The sequence below is a fragment of the Carassius carassius genome, chromosome 20 (genome assembly GCF_963082965.1).
Source record: "Carassius carassius chromosome 20, fCarCar2.1, whole genome shotgun sequence".
NCBI lineage: Eukaryota > Metazoa > Chordata > Actinopteri > Cypriniformes > Cyprinidae > Carassius > Carassius carassius.
Window position 1 is genome coordinate 3,312,816 of NC_081774.1, and position 20,111 is coordinate 3,332,926.

Below are 20,111 nucleotides of genomic sequence, written 5' to 3' on the forward strand. Positions count from 1 at the left end.
AAAAACTATCTGACATCATATCTTTGGATCAGAAAGTCATAGAGGCTTGGCAGAGGGCTCTTTTGACTCGGCCTATCAAGCAGTCCATAAGTAGTGACATAACAACTTCATAGCCACGCCCTAGCAACCACTTTTAGCACCCTAGCAACTGTTTAACAACATATAAAAGCTATTTGTCAGCAAAATAACTATATAGAAACACTTGATCTGGCTTTTTGGATTCAGGCTGGCAAATAGTCTTTAAATATCACCCCATAAACTATATAGCCACATCATAGCAACCATGTAGAGTACCCTAGCAACCATATAGGAATATAAAGAGCATATATCTTGGATCCACAACATCACACAGGCTTCATGTGTGGCTACCGGGAGCAGAGTTTTGCCACTGCAAGCACCACTCACATTTTCTTCAGGAAATGTACATTCTAGTTAGTGGTGCTTGCCGGAGGCAAGGCATCACTATTACTATTCGCCTTGACAAAACTTTGGCGCGCTACTCCTCCCGCATTTTTTGTCACAGACCCATGAATGAGATGTCAAAACGTGCGGCTTATTGAGGAGAGGTGTGCTATGACTTTTCTAAGCAATCGGACTTACGGTAATCGTACAGCGGGCGAAGAAAATGTGTAAAAATATCCCTTAGACTTAACATTGGAAAAACTATCTGACATAATATCTTTGGCTCATGAAGGCATAAATGCTTAAGAGTGGGCTCTTTTGACTCGGCCTATCAAGCAGTCCATATGTAGTGACAAAACAACTTCAATGCCACGCCCTAGCAACCACTTTTAGCAACCTAGCAACTGTTTAACAATATTTAAAAGCTGTTTCTCAGCAATATAACAATATAGAAACACTGGATCTGGCTTTTTGGATTCAGGCTGGCAAATAGTCTTTAAATATCACTCCATAAACTATATAGCCACTCCATAGCAACCATATAGAGCACCCTAGCAACCATATAGCAATATAAAGAACTTATATCACGGCTCCTGAACATCGCACAGGCATCATGGGTGGCTACAGGGCGCCGAGTTTTGCCACTGCAAGCACCACTCACATTTTCTTCAGGAAATGTACATTCTAGTTAGTGGTGCTTGCCGGAGGCAAGGCATCACTATTACTATTCGCCTTGACAAAACTTTGGCGCGCTACTCCTCCCGCATTTTTTGTCGCAGACCCATGAATGAGATGTCAAAACGTGCGGCTTATTGAGGAGAGGTGTGCTATGACTTTTCAAAGCAATCGGACTTACGGTAATCGTACAGCGGGCGAAGAAAATGTGCAAAATTATTCCATTGACTTAACATTGGAAAAACTATCTGACATCATATCTTTGGATCAGAAAGTCATAGAGGCTTGGCAGAGGGCTCTTTTGACTCGGCCTATCAAGCAGTCCATAAGTAGTGACATAACAACTTCATAGCCACGCCCTAGCAACCACTTTTAGCACCCTAGCAACTGTTTAACAACATATAAAAGTTATTTATCAGCAAAATAACTATATAGAAACACTAGATCTGGCTTTTTGGATTCAGGCTGGCAAATAGTCTTTAAATATCACCCCATAAACTATATAGCCACATCATAGCAACCATGTAGAGTACCCTAGCAACCATATAGGAATATAAAGAGCATATATCTTGGATCCACAACATCACACAGGCTTCATGTGTGGCTACCGGGAGCAGAGTTTTGCCACTGCAAGCACCACTCACATTTTCTTCAGGAAATGTACATTCTAGTTAGTGGTGCTTGCCGGAGGCAAGGCATCACTATTACTATTCTCCATACTTATTATTATTATTCTTATTATTCTTTTTCTTCCGTACAAAACTTCGGCGCGTAACTCGTCCCGCAGTTTTTGTCACAGACCTACAAAAGTGGCGTCAAATCGTGCGGCCTAATCGGGAATGGTGTGCTATGACTTTTATAAGCGATCGGGTGTACGATGTTCGTACAGCGGGCGAAAAATCAGCCGAAAAAATCGCATAGACAATGCATTACGGAAAATTTTGACGGATCGTAGCTTCGAGAGAAAATTTCGCAGAAACATGTGAATCACCACATTTGAAGAGGCTATCAGGCTGTGCGAGATCATACCTCGCAGTGGGGTATAAGTTGTACCCCTGGGGCGCTAGAGCCTCCCAAAGTTGCCCCATAGACATACTACGGTGAGGGATCGCCCATGAAACAATGTGTTTTTCCTACTATGGGAAATTACATAGGGATTTTGTATTGAACATAACTCAGGATCACAGTGTCATAGAGACAAGGGGGTGGGCTCATTTGAATCAGGCAACCAATCAGTCTCTCAGGATCACTTTGAATCTATCAAGCCACGCCCTAGCAACCATAGAGAGCGCCATAGCAACAAGCTCCATAGACTTCCATTGAAAAAGATCAAATGAATAACTTTGGATAGAAGTGTCATAGAAACATCAGGGTGGGCTCGTTTGACTCGGGGCAGCAAATGGCCAATCACGAATCACCTTCAACACTTCATAGCCACGCCCTAGCAACCATTTGGAGCACCCTAGCGACCCAAATTATAGAGAGATATCTTCAAATCTGAATATCATAAAGGCATGGGGGTTGGTTTATATCATTCATATAGGCTAGCACACTTTGGAGTATAATCATTGGCAGCTGTTAGGCCACTACCTAGCAACCAACCAGAGTACCCTAGCAACCGTTTTGCAAGATCTATATCTCCACATCAGTACATCGTGGAGGCATGGGGGTTGGTTTATATTGGCAAGCAGCCTTTGGAGTATCATCATTGGCAGCTGCCAAGCCACTCCCTAGCAACTAAATGGAGTACCCTAGCAACCGTTTTGCATGACCAATATCTCTGCATCAGAACATCGTACAGACATGGCGGTTGTTTTTTTTGACTCATGGTACCAAACTGGACTTCCAACATGCTAGTCATGCTAGCAGTGATTAGCTACATGCTAATAGTGATTAGCTAAGTGCTCAAATGGGCTAAGGACTCTATAACAACTACATAGTGACCATCTGTGACAACTACCATCAACCTAGTAACATCATAGCAACCACCCAGAATACCATAGCAACTGCCTAGCAACCAGCCAAAACTCCCTAGCAACTGCCTAGCAACACCTTAGCAACCAACCCAAGTACCTTAGCAACTGCCTAGCAACCACCCAGGTTACCATAGCAACCACCCGAGTTACCATAGCAACCGCCCTAGCAACCATCATTTGGACCCTAGCAACCACCCGGGGTACCCTAGCAACCACATAGCAACACCTTAGCAACCGCCCCAATTACCCTAGCAACCACCCTGGGTACCTTAGCAACGGGCCTAGCAACCATCATGGGGACCCTAGCAACCGCCCTAGCAACCACCCCGGGTACCCTAGCAACCATATAGCAACACCCTAGCAACCACCCCGATTACCATAGCAACCACCCAGGGTACCCTAGCAACGTCCCTAGCAATCATGATGGGGACCCTAGCAACCGCCCTAGCAACCACCCCGGGTACCCTAGCAACCACATAGCAACACCCTAGCAACCGCCCCGATTACCCTAGCAACCACCCTGGGTACCCTAGCAACGGCCCTAGCAACCATCATGGGGACCCTAGCAACCGCCCTAGCAACCACCCCGAGTACCCTAGCAACCACATAGCAACACCCTTGCAACCGCCCCAATTACCCTAGCAACCACCCTGGGTACCCTAGCAACGGCCCTAGCAACCATCATGGGGACCATAGCAACTGCCCTAGCAACCACCCCGGGTACCCTAGCAACCACATAGCAACACCCTAGCAACCATACCGATTACCCTAGCAACCAACCTGGGTAACCTAGCAACGGCCCTAGCAACCATCATGGGGACCCTAGCAACAGCCCTAGCAACCACCCAGGGTACCCTGGCAACCACATAACAACACCCTAGCAACCTCCCTGATTACCATATAAACCACCCTGAGAACCCTAGCAATGGCCTTAGCAACCGTCCTAAGTACACTAGCAACCACCATAGCAACCACCCAGATTACCCTAGCAACCACACTGGGTACCCTAGCAACCACCCTAGCAACCTCATTGCAACACCCTAGCAACAGAGGGGCGAGTTTTGCCACTGCAAGCACCACTCACATTTTCTTCAGGAAATGTACATTCTAGTTAGTGGTGCTTGCCGGAGGCAAGGCATCACTATTACTATTCGCCTTGACAAAATTTTGGCGCGCTACTCCTCCCGCATTTTTTGTCACAGACCCATGAATGAGATGTCAAAACGTGCGGCTTATTGTGGAGAGGTGTGCTATGACTTTTCTAAGCAATCAGATGTACGATATTCGTACAGCGGACGAAGAAAATGTGTAAAAATATCCCATAGACTTAACATTGGAAAAACTATCTGACATAATATCTTTGGCTCAGGAAGATATAAATGCTTAAGAGTGGGCACTTTTGACTCGGCCTATCAAGCAGTCCATATGTAGTGACAAAACAACTTCAATGCCACGCCCTAGCAACCACTTTTAGCAACCTAGCAACTGTTTAACAATATTTAAAAGCTGTATCTCAGCAATATAACAATATAGAAACACTGGCTCTGGCTTTTTGGATTCAGGCTGGCAAATAGTCTTTAAATATCACCCCATAAACTATATAGCCACATCATAGCAACCATATAGAGTACCCTAGCAACCATATAGGAATATAAAGAACATATATCTTGGATCCACAACATCACACAGGCGTCATGGGTGGCTACAGGGCGCAGAGTTTTGCCACTGCAAGCACCACTCACATTTTCTTCAGGAAATGTACATTCTAGTGTTACTATTACTATTCGCCTTGACAAAACTTTGGCGCGCTACTCCTCCCGCATTTTTTGACGCAGACCCATGAATGAGATGTCAAAACGTGCGGCTTATTGTGGAGAGGTGTGCTATTACTTTTCTAAGCAATCGGATGTACGATATTCGTACAGCGGACGAAGAAAATGTGTAAAAATATCCCATAGACTTAACATTGGAAAAACTATCTGACATAATATCTTTGGCTCAAGAAGGCATAAAGTCTTAAGAGTGGGCTCTTTTGACTTAGCCTATCAAGCAGTCCATATGTAGTGACAAAACAACTTCAATGCCACGCCCTAGCAACCACTTTTAGCAACCTAGCAACTGTTTAACAATATTTAAAAGCTGTATCTCAGCAATATAACAATATAGAAACACTGGATCTGGCTTTTTGGATTCAAGCTGGCAAATAGTCTTTAAATATCACCCCATAAACTATATAGCCACACCATAGCAACCATATAGAGCACTCTAGCAACAATATAGCAATATAAAGAACTTATATCACGGCTCCACAACATCACACAGGCATCATGGGTGGCTACAGGGCGCAGAGTTTTGCCACTGCAAGCACCACTCACATTTTCTTCAGGAAATGTACATTCTAGTTATTCTTATTATTCTTTTTCTTCCGTACAAAACTTCGGCGCGTAACTCGTCCCGCAGTTTTTGTCACAGACCTACAAAAGTGGCGTCAAATCGTGCGGCCTAATCGGGAATGGTGTGCTATGACTTTTATAAGCGATCGGGTGTACGATGTTCGTACAGCGGGCGAAAAATCAGCCGAAAAAATCGGATAGACAATGCATTACGGAAAATTTTGACGGATAGTAGCTCCGAGAGAGAATTTCGCAGAAACACGTGAATCACCACATTTGAAGAGGCTATCAGGCTGTGCGAGATCATACCTCGCAGTGGGGTATAAGTTGTACCCCTGGGGCGCTAGAGCCCCCCAAAGTTGCCCCATAGACATACTATGGTGAGGGATCGCCCATGAAACACTGTGTTTTTCCTACTATGGGAAATTACATAGGGATTTTGTATTGAACATAACTCAGGATCACAGTGTCATAGAGACAAGGGGGTGGGCTCATTTGAATCAGGCAACCAATCAGTCTCTCAGGATCACTTTGAATCTATCAAGCCACGCCCTAGCAACCATAGAGAGCGCCATAGCAACAAGCTCCATAGACTTCCATTGAAAAAGATAAAATGAATAACTTTGGATAGAAGTGTCATAGAAACATGAGGGTGGGCTCGTTTGACTTGGGGCAGCAAATGGCCAATCACGAATCACCTTCAACACTTCATAGCCACGCCCTAGCAACCATTTGGAGCACCCTAGCGACCCAAATTATAGAGAGATATCTTCAAATCTGAATATCATAAAGGCATGGGGGTTGGTTTATATCATTCATATAGGCTAGCAGACTTTGGAGTATAATCATTGGCAGCTGTTAGGCCACTACCTAGCAACCAACCAGAGTACCCTAGCAACCATTTTTCAAGACCTATATCTCTGCATCAGAACATTGTACAGACATGGGAGTTGGTTTATATTGGCAAGCAGCCTTTGGAGTATCATCATTGGCAGCTGCCAAGCCACTCCCTAGCAACCAAATGGATTACCCTAGCAACCGAATTGCATGACCTATATCTCTGCATCAGAACATCGTACAGACATGGCGGTTGGATTTTTTCACTCATGGTACCAAACTGGACTTCCAACATGCTAGTCATGCTAGCAGTGATTAGCTACATGCTAATAGTGATTAGCTAAGTGCTCAAATGGGCTAAGGACTCTATAACAACTACATAGTGACCATCTGTGACAACTACCATCAACCTAGTAACATCATAGCAACCACCCAGGATACCATAGCAACTGCCTAGCAACCAGCCAAAACTCCCTAGCAACTGCCTAGCAACACCTTAGCAACCAACCCAAGTACCTTAGCAACTGCCTAGCAACCACCCAGGTTACCATAGCAACCACCCGAGTTACCATAGCAACCGCCCTAGCAACCATCATTTGGACCCTAGCAACCACCCGGGGTACCCTAGCAACCACATAGCAACACCTTAGCAACCGCCCCAATTACCCTAGCAACCACCCTGGGTACCTTAGCAACGGCCCTAGCAACCATCATGGGGACCCTAGCAACCGCCCTAGCAACCACCCCGGGTACCCTAGCAACCACATAGCAACACCCTAGCAACCACCCCGATTACCATAGCAACCACCCAGGGTACCCTAGCAACGGCCCTAGCAACCATCATGGGGACCCTAGCAACCGCCCTAGCAACCACCCCGGGTACCCTAGCAACCACATAGCAACACCCTAGCAACCGCGCCGATTACCCTAGCAACCACCCTGGGTACCCTAGCAACGGCCCTAGCAACCATCATGGGGACCCTAGCAACCGCCCTAGCAACCACCCCGAGTACCCTAGCAACCACATAGCAACACCCTAGCAACCACCCTGATTACCCTAGCAACCACCCTGGGTACCCTAGCAATGGCCATAGCAACCACACCTTAGCAACCGGGGGCGAGTTTTGCCACTGCAAGCACCACTCACATTTTCTTCAGGAAATGTACATTCTAGTTATTGTTATTATTGTTCATTTATAGAACCACACCCATACTGATGTATGAAGCAAAAGACAAAAGTAAAGAACTTTATTGTGGACATGGACCAAGTGATTTATTGTTCTGCCTATACAATCTGTAGCGGTTGTCACCTAGTATAAGATCCGCACCTAAACAACTTTCATACAATACTGATTCTGTGACAAATTGCTTATGTTCCTTTACTTTAAGTGATTTTGGATAAAAGCATCTGCTAAATGCATGTGTAAATACTAAAGTAAAAAAAACAAAAAACAAAAGAAAGACAAAGTGGTTGTCTGTGGTAATTGACAGCAGGCTGCAGATGCACTTGCTCTTGTTTTGAAGTAAATTACCTTGAAGTAAATAAAATCTTTCCAGTTTCACAACAAGTATTTGCATTCATTATTAATTTCACTGATAAATGTGATTTAATGCAAGAAAAAAATACCACAAATCACTCGAACCTTCCATATATCCTGTTGCTACGATGACTACTTCTTAATTACAATATTCCTCTTCGAAAAGCCACTTTCAATGCGCTGACCTTCAGGAAACAAGAGAGACTGGAAAACACTGAAGGGCTAAACTAAGACCTCACTTTCTGCTCAGCAAAAGCTGTTAATTCTTCATTAAGAGAATGTCGTTTTGTTACTGTGTATGTGTGTATGAATGTGATTCATATATGTATCACTGTAACATCTATGAATTTAAAATGATAAACAAGACTTACTGTACATAACTATATTATGTATGAGTGTCACATACATCATTTACTATCCAAAATATTCATAATATAGAGGTAGATGGGGACTCTTAAACACACAACATGCAATCATCTGCTTTAAGTGCTGATGATCATTTTCACTTTAACATGTTTGCTGTGTGAAAATTGAATATGGTGTAAGCGAGGTGTTATGCTGCTATGTCGGGTTTTTGTTAGTGCTGTTTTTAATCTGTTAAAGTTTTGTTCTGCCAGGCCCCAAATTGCTACAACACCTGTCATAAACTCCATATATATATATGATGGACTAGTCTTAAACTAAAACTAAAGAACACAATAACTTCCTAAGAATTTTGTCTTACATTTCTGTTGACTGATACTGTACAATGAGCACAGGAGTGTAAGGAACCAGGTAAACAAAAAGAAGACAAACGCTACGACTATTTGCGTTGCAGTGTGTTCAAGATTGCTTCAATTAATTAAAATAATATGATGTCAGATACATGTTTGCCATTTCAAGGAGACATGTTTCTGTAGGCTACTAAATCCACCGGAAGTGAATGACACCGGAAGCCTATAGTTACAAAAGGCCAAATTACAGCTATCCACTTTAATTACGACTGTTATATTCAATATTTCAATAATATAACAAATACTTGTATGCATTTGCAATATCAAGCAGATTGTGTTTGTACTGCTAAAAAGACCTGAAGCAAATGACAAGGAAAGCCTGCCACATTTAAATTGCAATTGGCCATGTCCACTCTAAAATATAAATATTTGAATTCAAAGAAAGTTCAAATGGATACAATATGTGATTTTTTATTTTTATTTTTTAAATATTTTGAAATATATTTTTTAAATATGAGTTTCAAAATCACTCTAATGGTGCAGTGGCGTCTAATAAGATGAACAGGGTCTTTTTTGTTCACAAACGTCTGTTCTAGGAGTTTGTAAGTTTGATGAGCGGGTATGAAATTCCTCCAAAAAGATGGATTACTTTATGGCAGCCACAAATGCATGTGTACAATTATCTTCTGTAGTTACAACAGTGGTTTTCATTCACTTAACTAGAGGGGGACTCCAAGTTGCAAAAATACACAAAACTTCATTATTCATTTATATAGATGGATGTTATTTTTGCATTATTATTGTCTTATTTTTATTATTCTTAATACCATTAACTATTTAATATATAATTGTTTATTATTTTAGAATATTATCGAATATTCAAATTATTATTCTTAATTTGCTAGATTAAACAACTAAAGAGTGACATTCGTATGAGCGGCCCTCACTTATATCCTTCATTGCCTTAGATACATATATATAGTGGCATTTATGTTTGAAAAACAGAAGAAGAAAACTACTAAAATCAGGGTCAAAACCTATCAAAACGCCAGCTGATTAATAGTCACTTAACAAAAATTATTTGAAAAAAGAAAATCTAATGCAAAGAAATGTCTTACTGTCTGAATACTATCTGTGGTCTTCATGCTACTTTCTTTCATTTAACAGGGCCACCTAGTGGTAGATATTCTTTCAGGACTGTTAATAATAATAATACTAGTTAAAAGGATCCCTTTTCCCATCATCATTTACTCACCAAATTGTCCCGAACCTGTGTGGGTTCCTTTCTTCTGAGGAATACAAAACTATAAGCTGACGCTGATCTTTCTCATAAATTGAGAGTATAATCTATCAGTGTATACTGCGCGCGTATAAGCGTTACCTTCTTTAGAGAAAATCTCCATCCAGTCTATGGTTCGCTCATAAGAACAGTGACACATAGTGGCAGAACCTTAAGAAAATTAAGATTCCTCATCATTTGCTCAACCTCGAGCCTCCTCATATGACTTATGACACTCATATGTTTATTCTGTTGAACGCAAAATGAGAAGTTTAGTAGAAAGTGCATGCTGCTCTTGTCCATAAAAACAGTTCGAGCCAACAAGGACCTAAACACACTATAAAATCATCATAATGTAGTCTATATGCACTACATTTAGTCTTCTGAATCGATACAATATATTTGCAACAGGTACATATGCACACACATCTTGCTTTTTGCATTAAAAAATATTAGGTCTAAATTTAAGACATATGATTTTGAATTGCATATACAATATCCATGAACTAATAAACTAAATGTGATGCATAATTGTGAGTTGCACATAAATCAAACAGTTGAGATTACTGTTACTAATAAACTGAATGTGTTTTAAAGATTTATTTAGTTATCATCACTAAATCCAATTTTAACTTCACACAGCGAATAGATTTATGCAGATGCTATTCTAAATATAAAATAGATGCAAATAGTTAATAATAAACAATGCCCGAAATCTAACCTGTTTCTTATCCCATTTCATTTATGTATGACTGACAAATATGCATCACATTAACTGTCTGATCCAAATGGATGGAAATGTAATACATAATTCAAATATATAAACCTTAAATTTAGGTGTGTTGCACAAAAGGAAGTCAAATGGGTTTGTAAATTAAAAAAAATGGTAACTAAATAGGATTTATGGAAGAGCTATTCCTGTTTCTTCTCAAAGTACACACACACTTTAGACACAAAAACAGCAGCACGTTTGTTCTGAGCCCTTTAAGTTGATGTTTATTGTGAATCATGCGTGAGCAGAAACAGAGCATTTTCTCTTTCTCTGCGTCCTGCACAAAGACAGACATCATGGGGACGGCTAGACACTAAAGATCACAGTGTCAACTTTTACAAACTGAACATGATCAGATCACACACACACACACACACACACACACACATGCTGTAGCATCATCTCAGCACATGCTGTCACATTCATCTGCCACATGATCTCTGGTAATAGTCTGAATCTACAGGAAGCTTTACTGTAAACCACAAGAAGGCTAACTAAATCATGTGACCCATATAATCAAATTACAGTTTGCTTCATTTCAGAAGATATGCATATCTATTACTTACTCGCATTTTGTCAGGGTAAACAATGCTATTAATTTTGAAAGGGGGAATATATTTTTTTTTACATTAATAACTCTGGTAAATAATATACATAAATGCAACACATAATTTTACAGATTTTGTACAAATAAAATACAATGCAGAAGCTCAACTTTACTAACATTACATCCTCAGAAGACGAAACACATCGTCGCTGTGAATGCATACGTTTATCCAGTCACACATCCCATCTCAGACTCACTCATTCAGAGAAACCACAGAAGAAACAAAAAGAAGAAAAGAACCCAGTTAAATGTTTCAGTTAACAGACTAGTTCCTGAATGCTGAATATAAAACTGATTGAACCTTGGGAAAGCTGTCAAGAACATATATACAGGTCACATTTAACCCTGAAATCAAAATAAATCAGAAGCTATACTTTGGATTATGAAGCATATTTTATGACATGAAACCACATTTTCCAATTGACAAAAAAATAAAATTATTATTATTATTATTATTGTTGGAATTACGAGAATGTGAAAAATAATTACATATTATTAAGATTAGAAATGTGTGTGTGTGTCTGTGTGTGTGTGTGTGTGTTTGGTACAGTACACTTCCATTTAAAAGTTTGAGTTGATTTTATTTTATTTTTTTAAGAAATTAAACTTTTATTCAGCATAAATGCATTAAATTGCTCATGTGACAGTAAAGACATTAATGTTACAAAGATTGTGATCTCAAATAAATATGATTTGACTGATTTCTGAAGGATCATGTGACACTGCAGACTGAAGTAATGATGCTGAAAATTAAGCTGCGCATCACAGGAATAAATTAATTAATAAAAAAACCCCACTAAAATAGAAAACTAAAATATTTCACAATATTACTGTTTTTACTGCATTTTTCATCACACAAATGCAGCAAGAAACTTATATTATATAACAAATATTGTACTGACCCAGAACCTTTGAACAGTGTGTGTTTTGTTTTTTTGTTTTTTGTAATTTATGCTCATTTATCTAATGCAATCATTGTATTTCAGCATTTTTAACAATCTATTCCACATTCTTTATACTCCTAAAAACTGGGTTCTTTTCGTCATGCAAAAATGTCATTTCCTATTTGATTATGTTTGATTTCAAGGTGATACATGACCTGGACATGTTCTCTTTAGGTTTCTTGAGATGACCTGCTCAAAGGACAGAGAAAAGCTTGTCACAAACCTCCAGGAAACCAGTACAAATGACATACGGCGTAATATCCAGGTATTGCGGAGCGAACACAGTGATAAGGCTGACTTACACACTACTATATGGGCAGTTATAAGACTTACATCATCTACAGTGACTGCTAGTTTGTGTGTTCCTGTAGAAGACATTCCTTTTTCAGAAAGACTACATGAAGAAAGGCATCCGAAGGTAAGCGAGAAGGAAAAAATCTTAGGTTGAATCAGGCATTTTCTACTCCACAGCCGCACACAAGCAAAAGGAAATACTGCCAACTTTGTACGGCTTCGTAAGTTATAAAAGCTCTGATCTAAATGCAGACAGTAATTTACAATAGTAATACATATACTTATTCAAGGTTTGATATATGCAACCTCTATTAGCAGATGAGGTGAACAAACGTGTGTCGGAGGCAGATATTACATCAGAGCATGTTTGCTGAAATGCATCAGTGTATGTCAGGAAGAGCGCATTTAAAACAGCTGAACACAACATCGCTGTTGTCAAAAGCCGAATATTGTTCACAGGTGCAACTGCTGCTAAGATTAGTTATTTACAGTTTATATATGCATGTACATTTAGATATAAATCACAGTTTCAGCTTTACACACAAACACCAAGCAATCCGTCTGCAAGGCTGCTCAAATGCGGAGAAACATAGAAAGTATTTGAAATGGAGATTTTAATAAGAATCCTTGCGTTAAGCTGCTGCAGGGTTTTCTAAGTGGATGCAATCATTGGACTTTAAAAGTTTGGTAAGGAAATCTGGTTCTGTAAATAAAACAGACCAGACAAAAGCAGCTGTCGTCTGTTTTGTCCTTCCTCATTCAGAGAGATCAGTCTTAAGAAAGTCTGGAGATTTGGAGGGGATAGAGGCCGAATAAATAGTGATGTAAGCATTAACCGTGTCCTCTAGAGGGCGCCATGGACCTTCAGAACTGAGCAGTGTCCTGATGGCAAGTTCACCGCTCTGTGTCTGACATCGGACCTCGAGACACCACTGGGAGTCACTCTAGGCATTTGCACTTTCTGTTAAAAGCAGATTGAAGACATTTAGATCAGCAGAAGATAGCATCAGACATGATGAAAATGCTATAAAAACAGAAATTATTGTGCAATATTATTACAATTTAAAATAACGCTTTTATATATATGTTTAATATAAAATTGAAAAAAAAAACAGCATTTACTTGAAATAAAAATCTTTACTGTCACTTTAATGCATCTTTGCAGACCCCAAGCTTATTTTTGTAAAATGTTTTTCCATCTTTCTTTAAAAAATCCACTTGTTTTTATATTTTTTTTATTTGATGCATTAACATTCAGACATGAATTGTCTAATATATTGTTAGTGTCACTGCAAGTAGTTACAGTATGTAATAAAGCAACAGAAGTCTCTCTTACAGAATAAAGGTGTGTGTTTACCATCGAGTCTTCCCTTGTCTTCATCTGCTGGTGATTCTGCCTCTTCAGACACTTCTCCTGTTTACAGACATCAGATTATTAGAGACATCATCACACACACTGTAGCACTACAATAAAACATTTTCAGAATGGCATACTACAATACTACTTTGACTACTAAAAAAAAAAAAAAAAAAAAAACTCAAACACGCCAACATTTAATGCCGTTACGGCTTCCCGAGTTCGAGTCCCGGCTTGCCGACCTTCCTGTCTACCGACTGTCCTATCAAAATAAAGGTAATATATATATATATATATATATATATATATATATATATATATATATATATATATATATATACGGACAAGTTCTGTACACAATTATGCATATTCTCAGGATACACTGAATAACCACATGCACTAATTGACCTTCTATTTCTAAAGTGACTTTTTTTTAAACAAATCTATCTCTAGATAGATAGATAGATAGATAAAAGTATGTGATTATTGAGTACTGAATATATAATGCACACTATTAATTAAGCAGTTTGCTTATTACTCTAATTATCCACCAGAGGGCAGTCAATACTAAAAGTTACACCTGAGCAACATTAACTGAGCTGATGGTAACAATTATACCATTGAACACAATACCATTCTGTAATTTCTGATGTGCCTCTTCATTATTTGATTCATCATTGGGACTTTCTTCTGGGGGTCCATTTACCCCCCCTGGCTCCGGGTCGTCCTCTCCCCCCTTGTCTTTCTTTGGTCCCGACATCTCTGGGTCTTTTTTGTGCTCCTGGGTTTCTGCTGTTGCCTCCTGCTGTTCCTCCTGCTCTCGTTTGGCCTTCTCCTCCGTCTCTGATAGCAGACACAGCAGGAGGTGCATTATTGCTTACTCAGAATGCATAAAATGTACAAAACTTTGGATGTACTGTTTTGGATGTACTTTGGATGTACTGATGTACTGTACAGTACTATTTTAGCAGTTTAAGTCATCAAACTACGAAATAATTCCCATACTTCAATTTGTGCTTCTCATCTCAACACTTTCACTCCCCAATTCACAAGGTGCATCCTAGGATTTTTAAACACTATTCAAGGAGTTTACATGCATCATGGACACTTACTGATTAGTTTTCCTATCTAATCCAACTCCATCCATTCAAACAATTAATTTTTTTTATTTATTAAAATGTTAGTCATGTATAGAAATGCATGCATAGGCAAAATTTATACATTTGTCAATCTCAAGCAGATGCTTTTACACCTAAAAGATTGTTCAGATCAATAAGAAACAAATTCACATTTACAGTTTTCATTTATACTTTTTGAAAGCCTCTTCTGCTCACCAAGGCTGCATTTATTTAATCAAATTTTTTTTTTTCCTTTTTTTTTAAGTAAGATTGTATTACAATTTAAAATAACTATTTTCAACTTAAATATATTTAAAAATTTTCAGCATCATTAATCCAGTCTTTGGTGTCACATGATCCTTCAGAAATCATTCTGATTTGCGGCTCAATGAACATTCTGTTCACACCTTTAGCTGCCTGTGTCTTCCATCGGTCTCTGTTCAGAGAAACCTCCTCGTTCCAGATGCTCTTGAAGTTCTTCAGGTCCACAGTGAGCAGCGAGCAGCTATGAGATCCACTGCCATCAGGACCAGAGCTGTTCACACTGCTCCGCTTCGCATCTCCCGCAATAATACTGTTTGTGATAATGGGGACACAAATCACATTACAAATTCATCGGCAGCAATCACATCACATCCACTACGCTTCCGTAACATCTTCACATCTACATAAATTTCATTTAATACTATCCATACGGTTCTGTTGTTTTCCTGCTCTGCTGCTTTGTCCTTCCCATGAACCTTTGATCTGTTTTAGTTCACTTCATATTCTAAATGGAAGGGATATAATTCAGCACTTTGTATGCAGAAGATGTTATTTGCTACGAAAAGAGAGAAGGTGCTCTAATGCTCAGTCAGCAGCAGCAATTAAACTCCTATTTAGAAAATCCAAAGAAACTTGTGAGCTAAAAGAGTATTACTCTGAATTCTGTCTGAACTGATGGATCACTTTTTACCGAATTACAAGGCTAAGAAACAGCAGTGCATTTATTCACATTCACTCTTTGTCTCTAAACGATGGAAATGAGGTATCTGAGCTTGTATTTGCAGTCATGACCGCATTAGCATTATTGAATTGGGATTCCATACAAAGACAAGCTTTGCCACGAGGCATTATTAGAGTGGCCTGAGCTCTAATTTGTCAGTCTTAATGTCCATTCATTATCTCTATTCCTGTACTGGAGAAGCAAAAAAACACAAGATGGACTTCCAGACCTGCGCAAACCTGCCAGGCCTGAACTTGTGGCCTCTTCGATGAGTGGTGTGACGATCTTCTCAGTCATGTCCGTCAGAACCGTAAACGTAGGAACAACGATGAAGTCAATGAAACCTGAGGGAAATTATAAAAAAAGGCTTATTTTTTGCACTGAGCTTGATTTTAAAGAAGCTATTTGAATAAATTATCCCCAAATGTATGATCTTCAAGAAAGCTATGTGTTTCAACTATTGCAAACTTAAAGCTGAAATCTCTCTTTTTTTTCTGTTTCGAATAGTTTACCCAAAAATTAGCTGAGGATTAATTCAGCCATGTTTCTTCAAGGGAACATATTTGGAGAAAATTAGCTTTCCATCACTTGTTCATCAATGGATCCTCTGCAGTGAATAGGTGCCATCAGAATGAGAGTCCAAACATCTGATAAAAACATCACAGTAATCCACAAATAATCCCACCACTCAAATCCAGTCTAACAATTAACATCTTTTGAAGTAAAAAGCTGTGAAAAAACAAATACATCAATAAGAGGTTTTTAACTTCAAAGAGTTGCTAAAATACAAGCCCTATATCCATAATATTGATTCCTCCAGTTAAAAAATTGTTTTATGTGAATCAGGAGAGAAATCTTCACAGATCAAGAAACAAACAAACAAACAAAAAACGTCCAAAGCAGGACATTTACACTAGAGAAAGCATTATTAAGAATGAGGGACTCATATTTAGGCTGAAAGCGATGGTTTAAAGTTAGAACATCTTAATGATGGATTTGTTTCTCACAAACATGAAGCTTTTTTACTTTACAAGATGTTAATTGGTGGACTGGAGTTGTGTGGATTACTGTGATGTTTTTATCAGCTGTTTGGACTCTCATTCTGACGGCACCCATTCACTGCAGAGGATCCACTGGTGAACAAGTGATATAACGCTAAATTCCTCCAAATCTGTTCCCATGAAGAAACAAACATATCTATATCTTGGATGGCCTGGGTTAAGTAAATTTTCAGCAAATTTTCATTTTGAGGTGACCTGTTCTTTTAATATGAGTACTACAATTTAGCGCAATTCATAACTACGCAATTGCAATATTGCAATTTAAATTTCTCCATACGTAGAGTGTGTTTTTGTCACGCACCGATCTGGGACTGAGCCACCATAGTGGATTTACGGTCGCACAAAGGTGAGAAAGGTAGACCAAGCTCTGCCTCCTTATCGCCCTGCAAACACAAACACATCATGCAGCTGCATTGTTTTAACAATACATTAAACAGAATCATCAGCAGACAATTTTTTTAATATATTGCACAATTATTAATATAGGTTTACTGCCACAGCTAAATGTTTATGAAATGACATAACTAATGGACAGTTGCTGCACTGGATCTGGTTTAAAAAGATTTGTTTCGCATAAGAAATATTCACAAACATTTCTTGAAGGCAGACTAAAATAAACCGTCATGCTTTTATGTTGGGCCTGTCATGATTGATCTGCCTCCTGGAGTGTTCAGCTGCTGAAACAATACAATCAATCAATCAAAGCATATTTATGTAGCCCACTCTATGGAGAATAGAGCTATGAATGTGCTTTATAACAGTCACTTTAGTAACAGATAAATAGACACATGACGGGTAAGAACAGGAGGTAATACAGAGAAAGCAATTCCCTTCCTTTGTTCACTAAACAAAGCTACAGAAACAGGAAGAGCCCATTAGTGCATTGGGCCTGTGTTGACAATCGATAACATTCAACCAAAAAAATATCAATACATGCATACCTACATTTTATATATTTATATTTATATATATGGATTCTCTGGAGTGAATGGGTGCTGTCAGAATGAGAGTTCAAACCGCTGATAAAAACATCACAGTAATCCACAAGTAAGATGCCTGTTTGTAATACACTAATCCATTATTAAGGCACTTTAAAATATCACTTTTTGTTTCAGTTCATAATCCACAATAATACTTCCTCCAGTAAAACGTTTATCACCTTGTTGTCCTCTCACATCAAAAGCAAACATCATATTTGTTTAGAAATGTTTTTTTGCTTGTAAATGGTACTTGATCTGTACGTACATATTTCTTTCCTGATCCAGACAAGATTACTTTTTTCACTGGAGGAAGCAATATTATGGATAGAGGGCTCATATTTCAGCTGGAAGCAACAGTTTGAAGTTAAAAAAAACCCTTAATGATGGATGTATTTGTTGCTTACAAACATGCAGCTTTTCACTTCACAAGACACTTATTGATGGACTGGAGTGTTGTTGATTACTTGTGGATTATTTAGATTTTTTTATCAGCTGTTTGGACTCTCATTCTGACGGCACCCATTCACTGCAGAGGATCCATTGGTAAACAAGTGATGGAAAGCTACATTTATTCAAATCTGTTCCCATAAAAAAAACGTATCTACATCTTTTTTGAAAATACAATTTAAAGTATAGCTGCAAGCAGCGATTACCGGGATTCAAGCACTTAAGGTATTTTAAGCACATAAGGAAAAAGAGATATTATTTAGCAAGTCTGTAACCTCCTAAATAATTTTTTAAAAATGCATTTGTGTCGAATCCAGATGATTTATCACAGAAATATGACGTTTTTATATTGTTTATGATTGTTATAGCACCAGCAGTGGTCCAATCTCCCTGAAACTTTGCATGCTTGTTTTGAGTTTTTGTTGAGGCTTTGTAGGTTTTAGGGTATATTTGGATAGGACCCTTTTCTAAAGGACCCCATTATAGCTTCCCAAAGGGTACATTTTAATTATTAACGTAGAGAGTCCAGAGTATTGCACTGGGGTAGTTTTTCCAATTTTCCAAGTTTCTTCAAAAATCGCGTGTATGTGCAAAAAAACACGCAATGTACAATCATTTACGAACTCAAAAAATGTGATACCACCCCCCCCCAGCGGCTGATTTCTTTCAAATTCCTCCCAGACCTTTGGGGCCGTGAGTTGAATAGGCCTTTTTCCTGTGACCTCAGCTTGAGCTCTTAAATAAGTGTTCTAAGTTTGGCGAAGATATCTCATTCCGTTTAGGAGTTACAGGCATTTTACTAAAAGTGGCCCTGTCCCCTACGAACATTTTGGCATCCCTTTGTGACGATGAGAGAATCTTTCTCTAGAGAATCTTTCTGAAATGGTTTGGTTCTGATCGGGTGTAAAATCTAGGACTAGTTTGCAAAAGTAGGTTTAGCAAAAAATGCAAAATACCCCAAAATTTTGCGTTTGTCCAGCAGGAGCCAAGCATTCCAAAGATATAAGACACTTGAGCCTGCGACTTACGGTTGAGGAATTATGAGTGACTTCATACTTTTGAACGCTGTAGCGCCCCTGTCAGGCCGATTGGAATGAGCCTCGGTCACATTGTAGGTAGTCTCAGCCTCAGACGTCACGCCCATGGAACATAGGCTAAACGTCTGATGCATATGGCACACAAAACACGACATATGGCACACGTCGTGTTTACAACGCTTGAGTATGTGTGAGAATGGTGTGAGTGTTACCATTCCTCCATGTTTCAAGTCTCTACGACTTATGGCTTGTTCTGCACGATCAGTTTTACGTGGAAATCGATCATCCGTGACCATTCTAACAAAACTACACTCTTGAACCCCTAATTAAGTATATTTTGCTTACTCCTTTGGGAAATAGTTTTTTCTTGTTATAAGCATAAATTGGTGAGGTTTCATACAAATGCACAACAAAATGTGAACAATCAAGATATGTGAAATGAGTAATAATACAGAATACATGCATATGTGACATTGCTGTGATATTTAAAAGTAGAACAAAGTGCTATTCACACTGATAAGTCACATAATCGTGCCAAAGCATAATTCTGGGACCTGCATTCGATAGGGCTGTGAAAGCCAGTTATTTTCAGAGGTTTATGATCAGGTGTAAACAAGCTTGAATGACACGCTTCTTCACATGCTCTCGTTTCTGCAGCCTGTGATAATCCTGGCGCAAGCTTACGTGTGATTGGAT

General features: G+C 39.1%; 1 protein-coding gene and 1 long non-coding RNA gene across 4 annotated transcripts in view; both read right to left on the reverse strand.

The window, feature by feature from the left end:
* Positions 1-10,782: 10,782 nt before the first annotated feature.
* LOC132096062 (uncharacterized) lies at positions 10,783-11,627 on the reverse strand. Its single transcript, XR_009422552.1, has 2 exons — positions 11,059-11,627; positions 10,783-10,998 (listed from the first exon to the last, which is right to left on the reverse strand). It is a non-coding gene; the product is annotated as an uncharacterized LOC132096062 (long non-coding RNA).
* Positions 11,628-12,193: 566 nt separating this feature from the next.
* Positions 12,194-20,111, reverse strand: part of LOC132096063 (dual specificity calcium/calmodulin-dependent 3',5'-cyclic nucleotide phosphodiesterase 1C-like) — a 70,974-nt gene continuing 63,056 nt past the window's right edge. For all 3 annotated transcript variants that reach the window (XM_059501186.1, XM_059501187.1, XM_059501188.1), the window contains 6 exons: positions 17,253-17,334; positions 16,120-16,234; positions 15,313-15,479; positions 14,421-14,630; positions 13,788-13,844; positions 12,194-13,391 (listed from right to left, as the gene is read on the reverse strand). In XM_059501186.1, the coding sequence (XP_059357169.1) occupies positions 13,375-13,391; positions 13,788-13,844; positions 14,421-14,630; positions 15,313-15,479; positions 16,120-16,234; positions 17,253-17,334 (648 nt within the window). In that variant the 3' untranslated portion in view covers positions 12,194-13,374. The remainder of the gene's footprint in view (positions 13,392-13,787; positions 13,845-14,420; positions 14,631-15,312; positions 15,480-16,119; positions 16,235-17,252; positions 17,335-20,111) is intronic.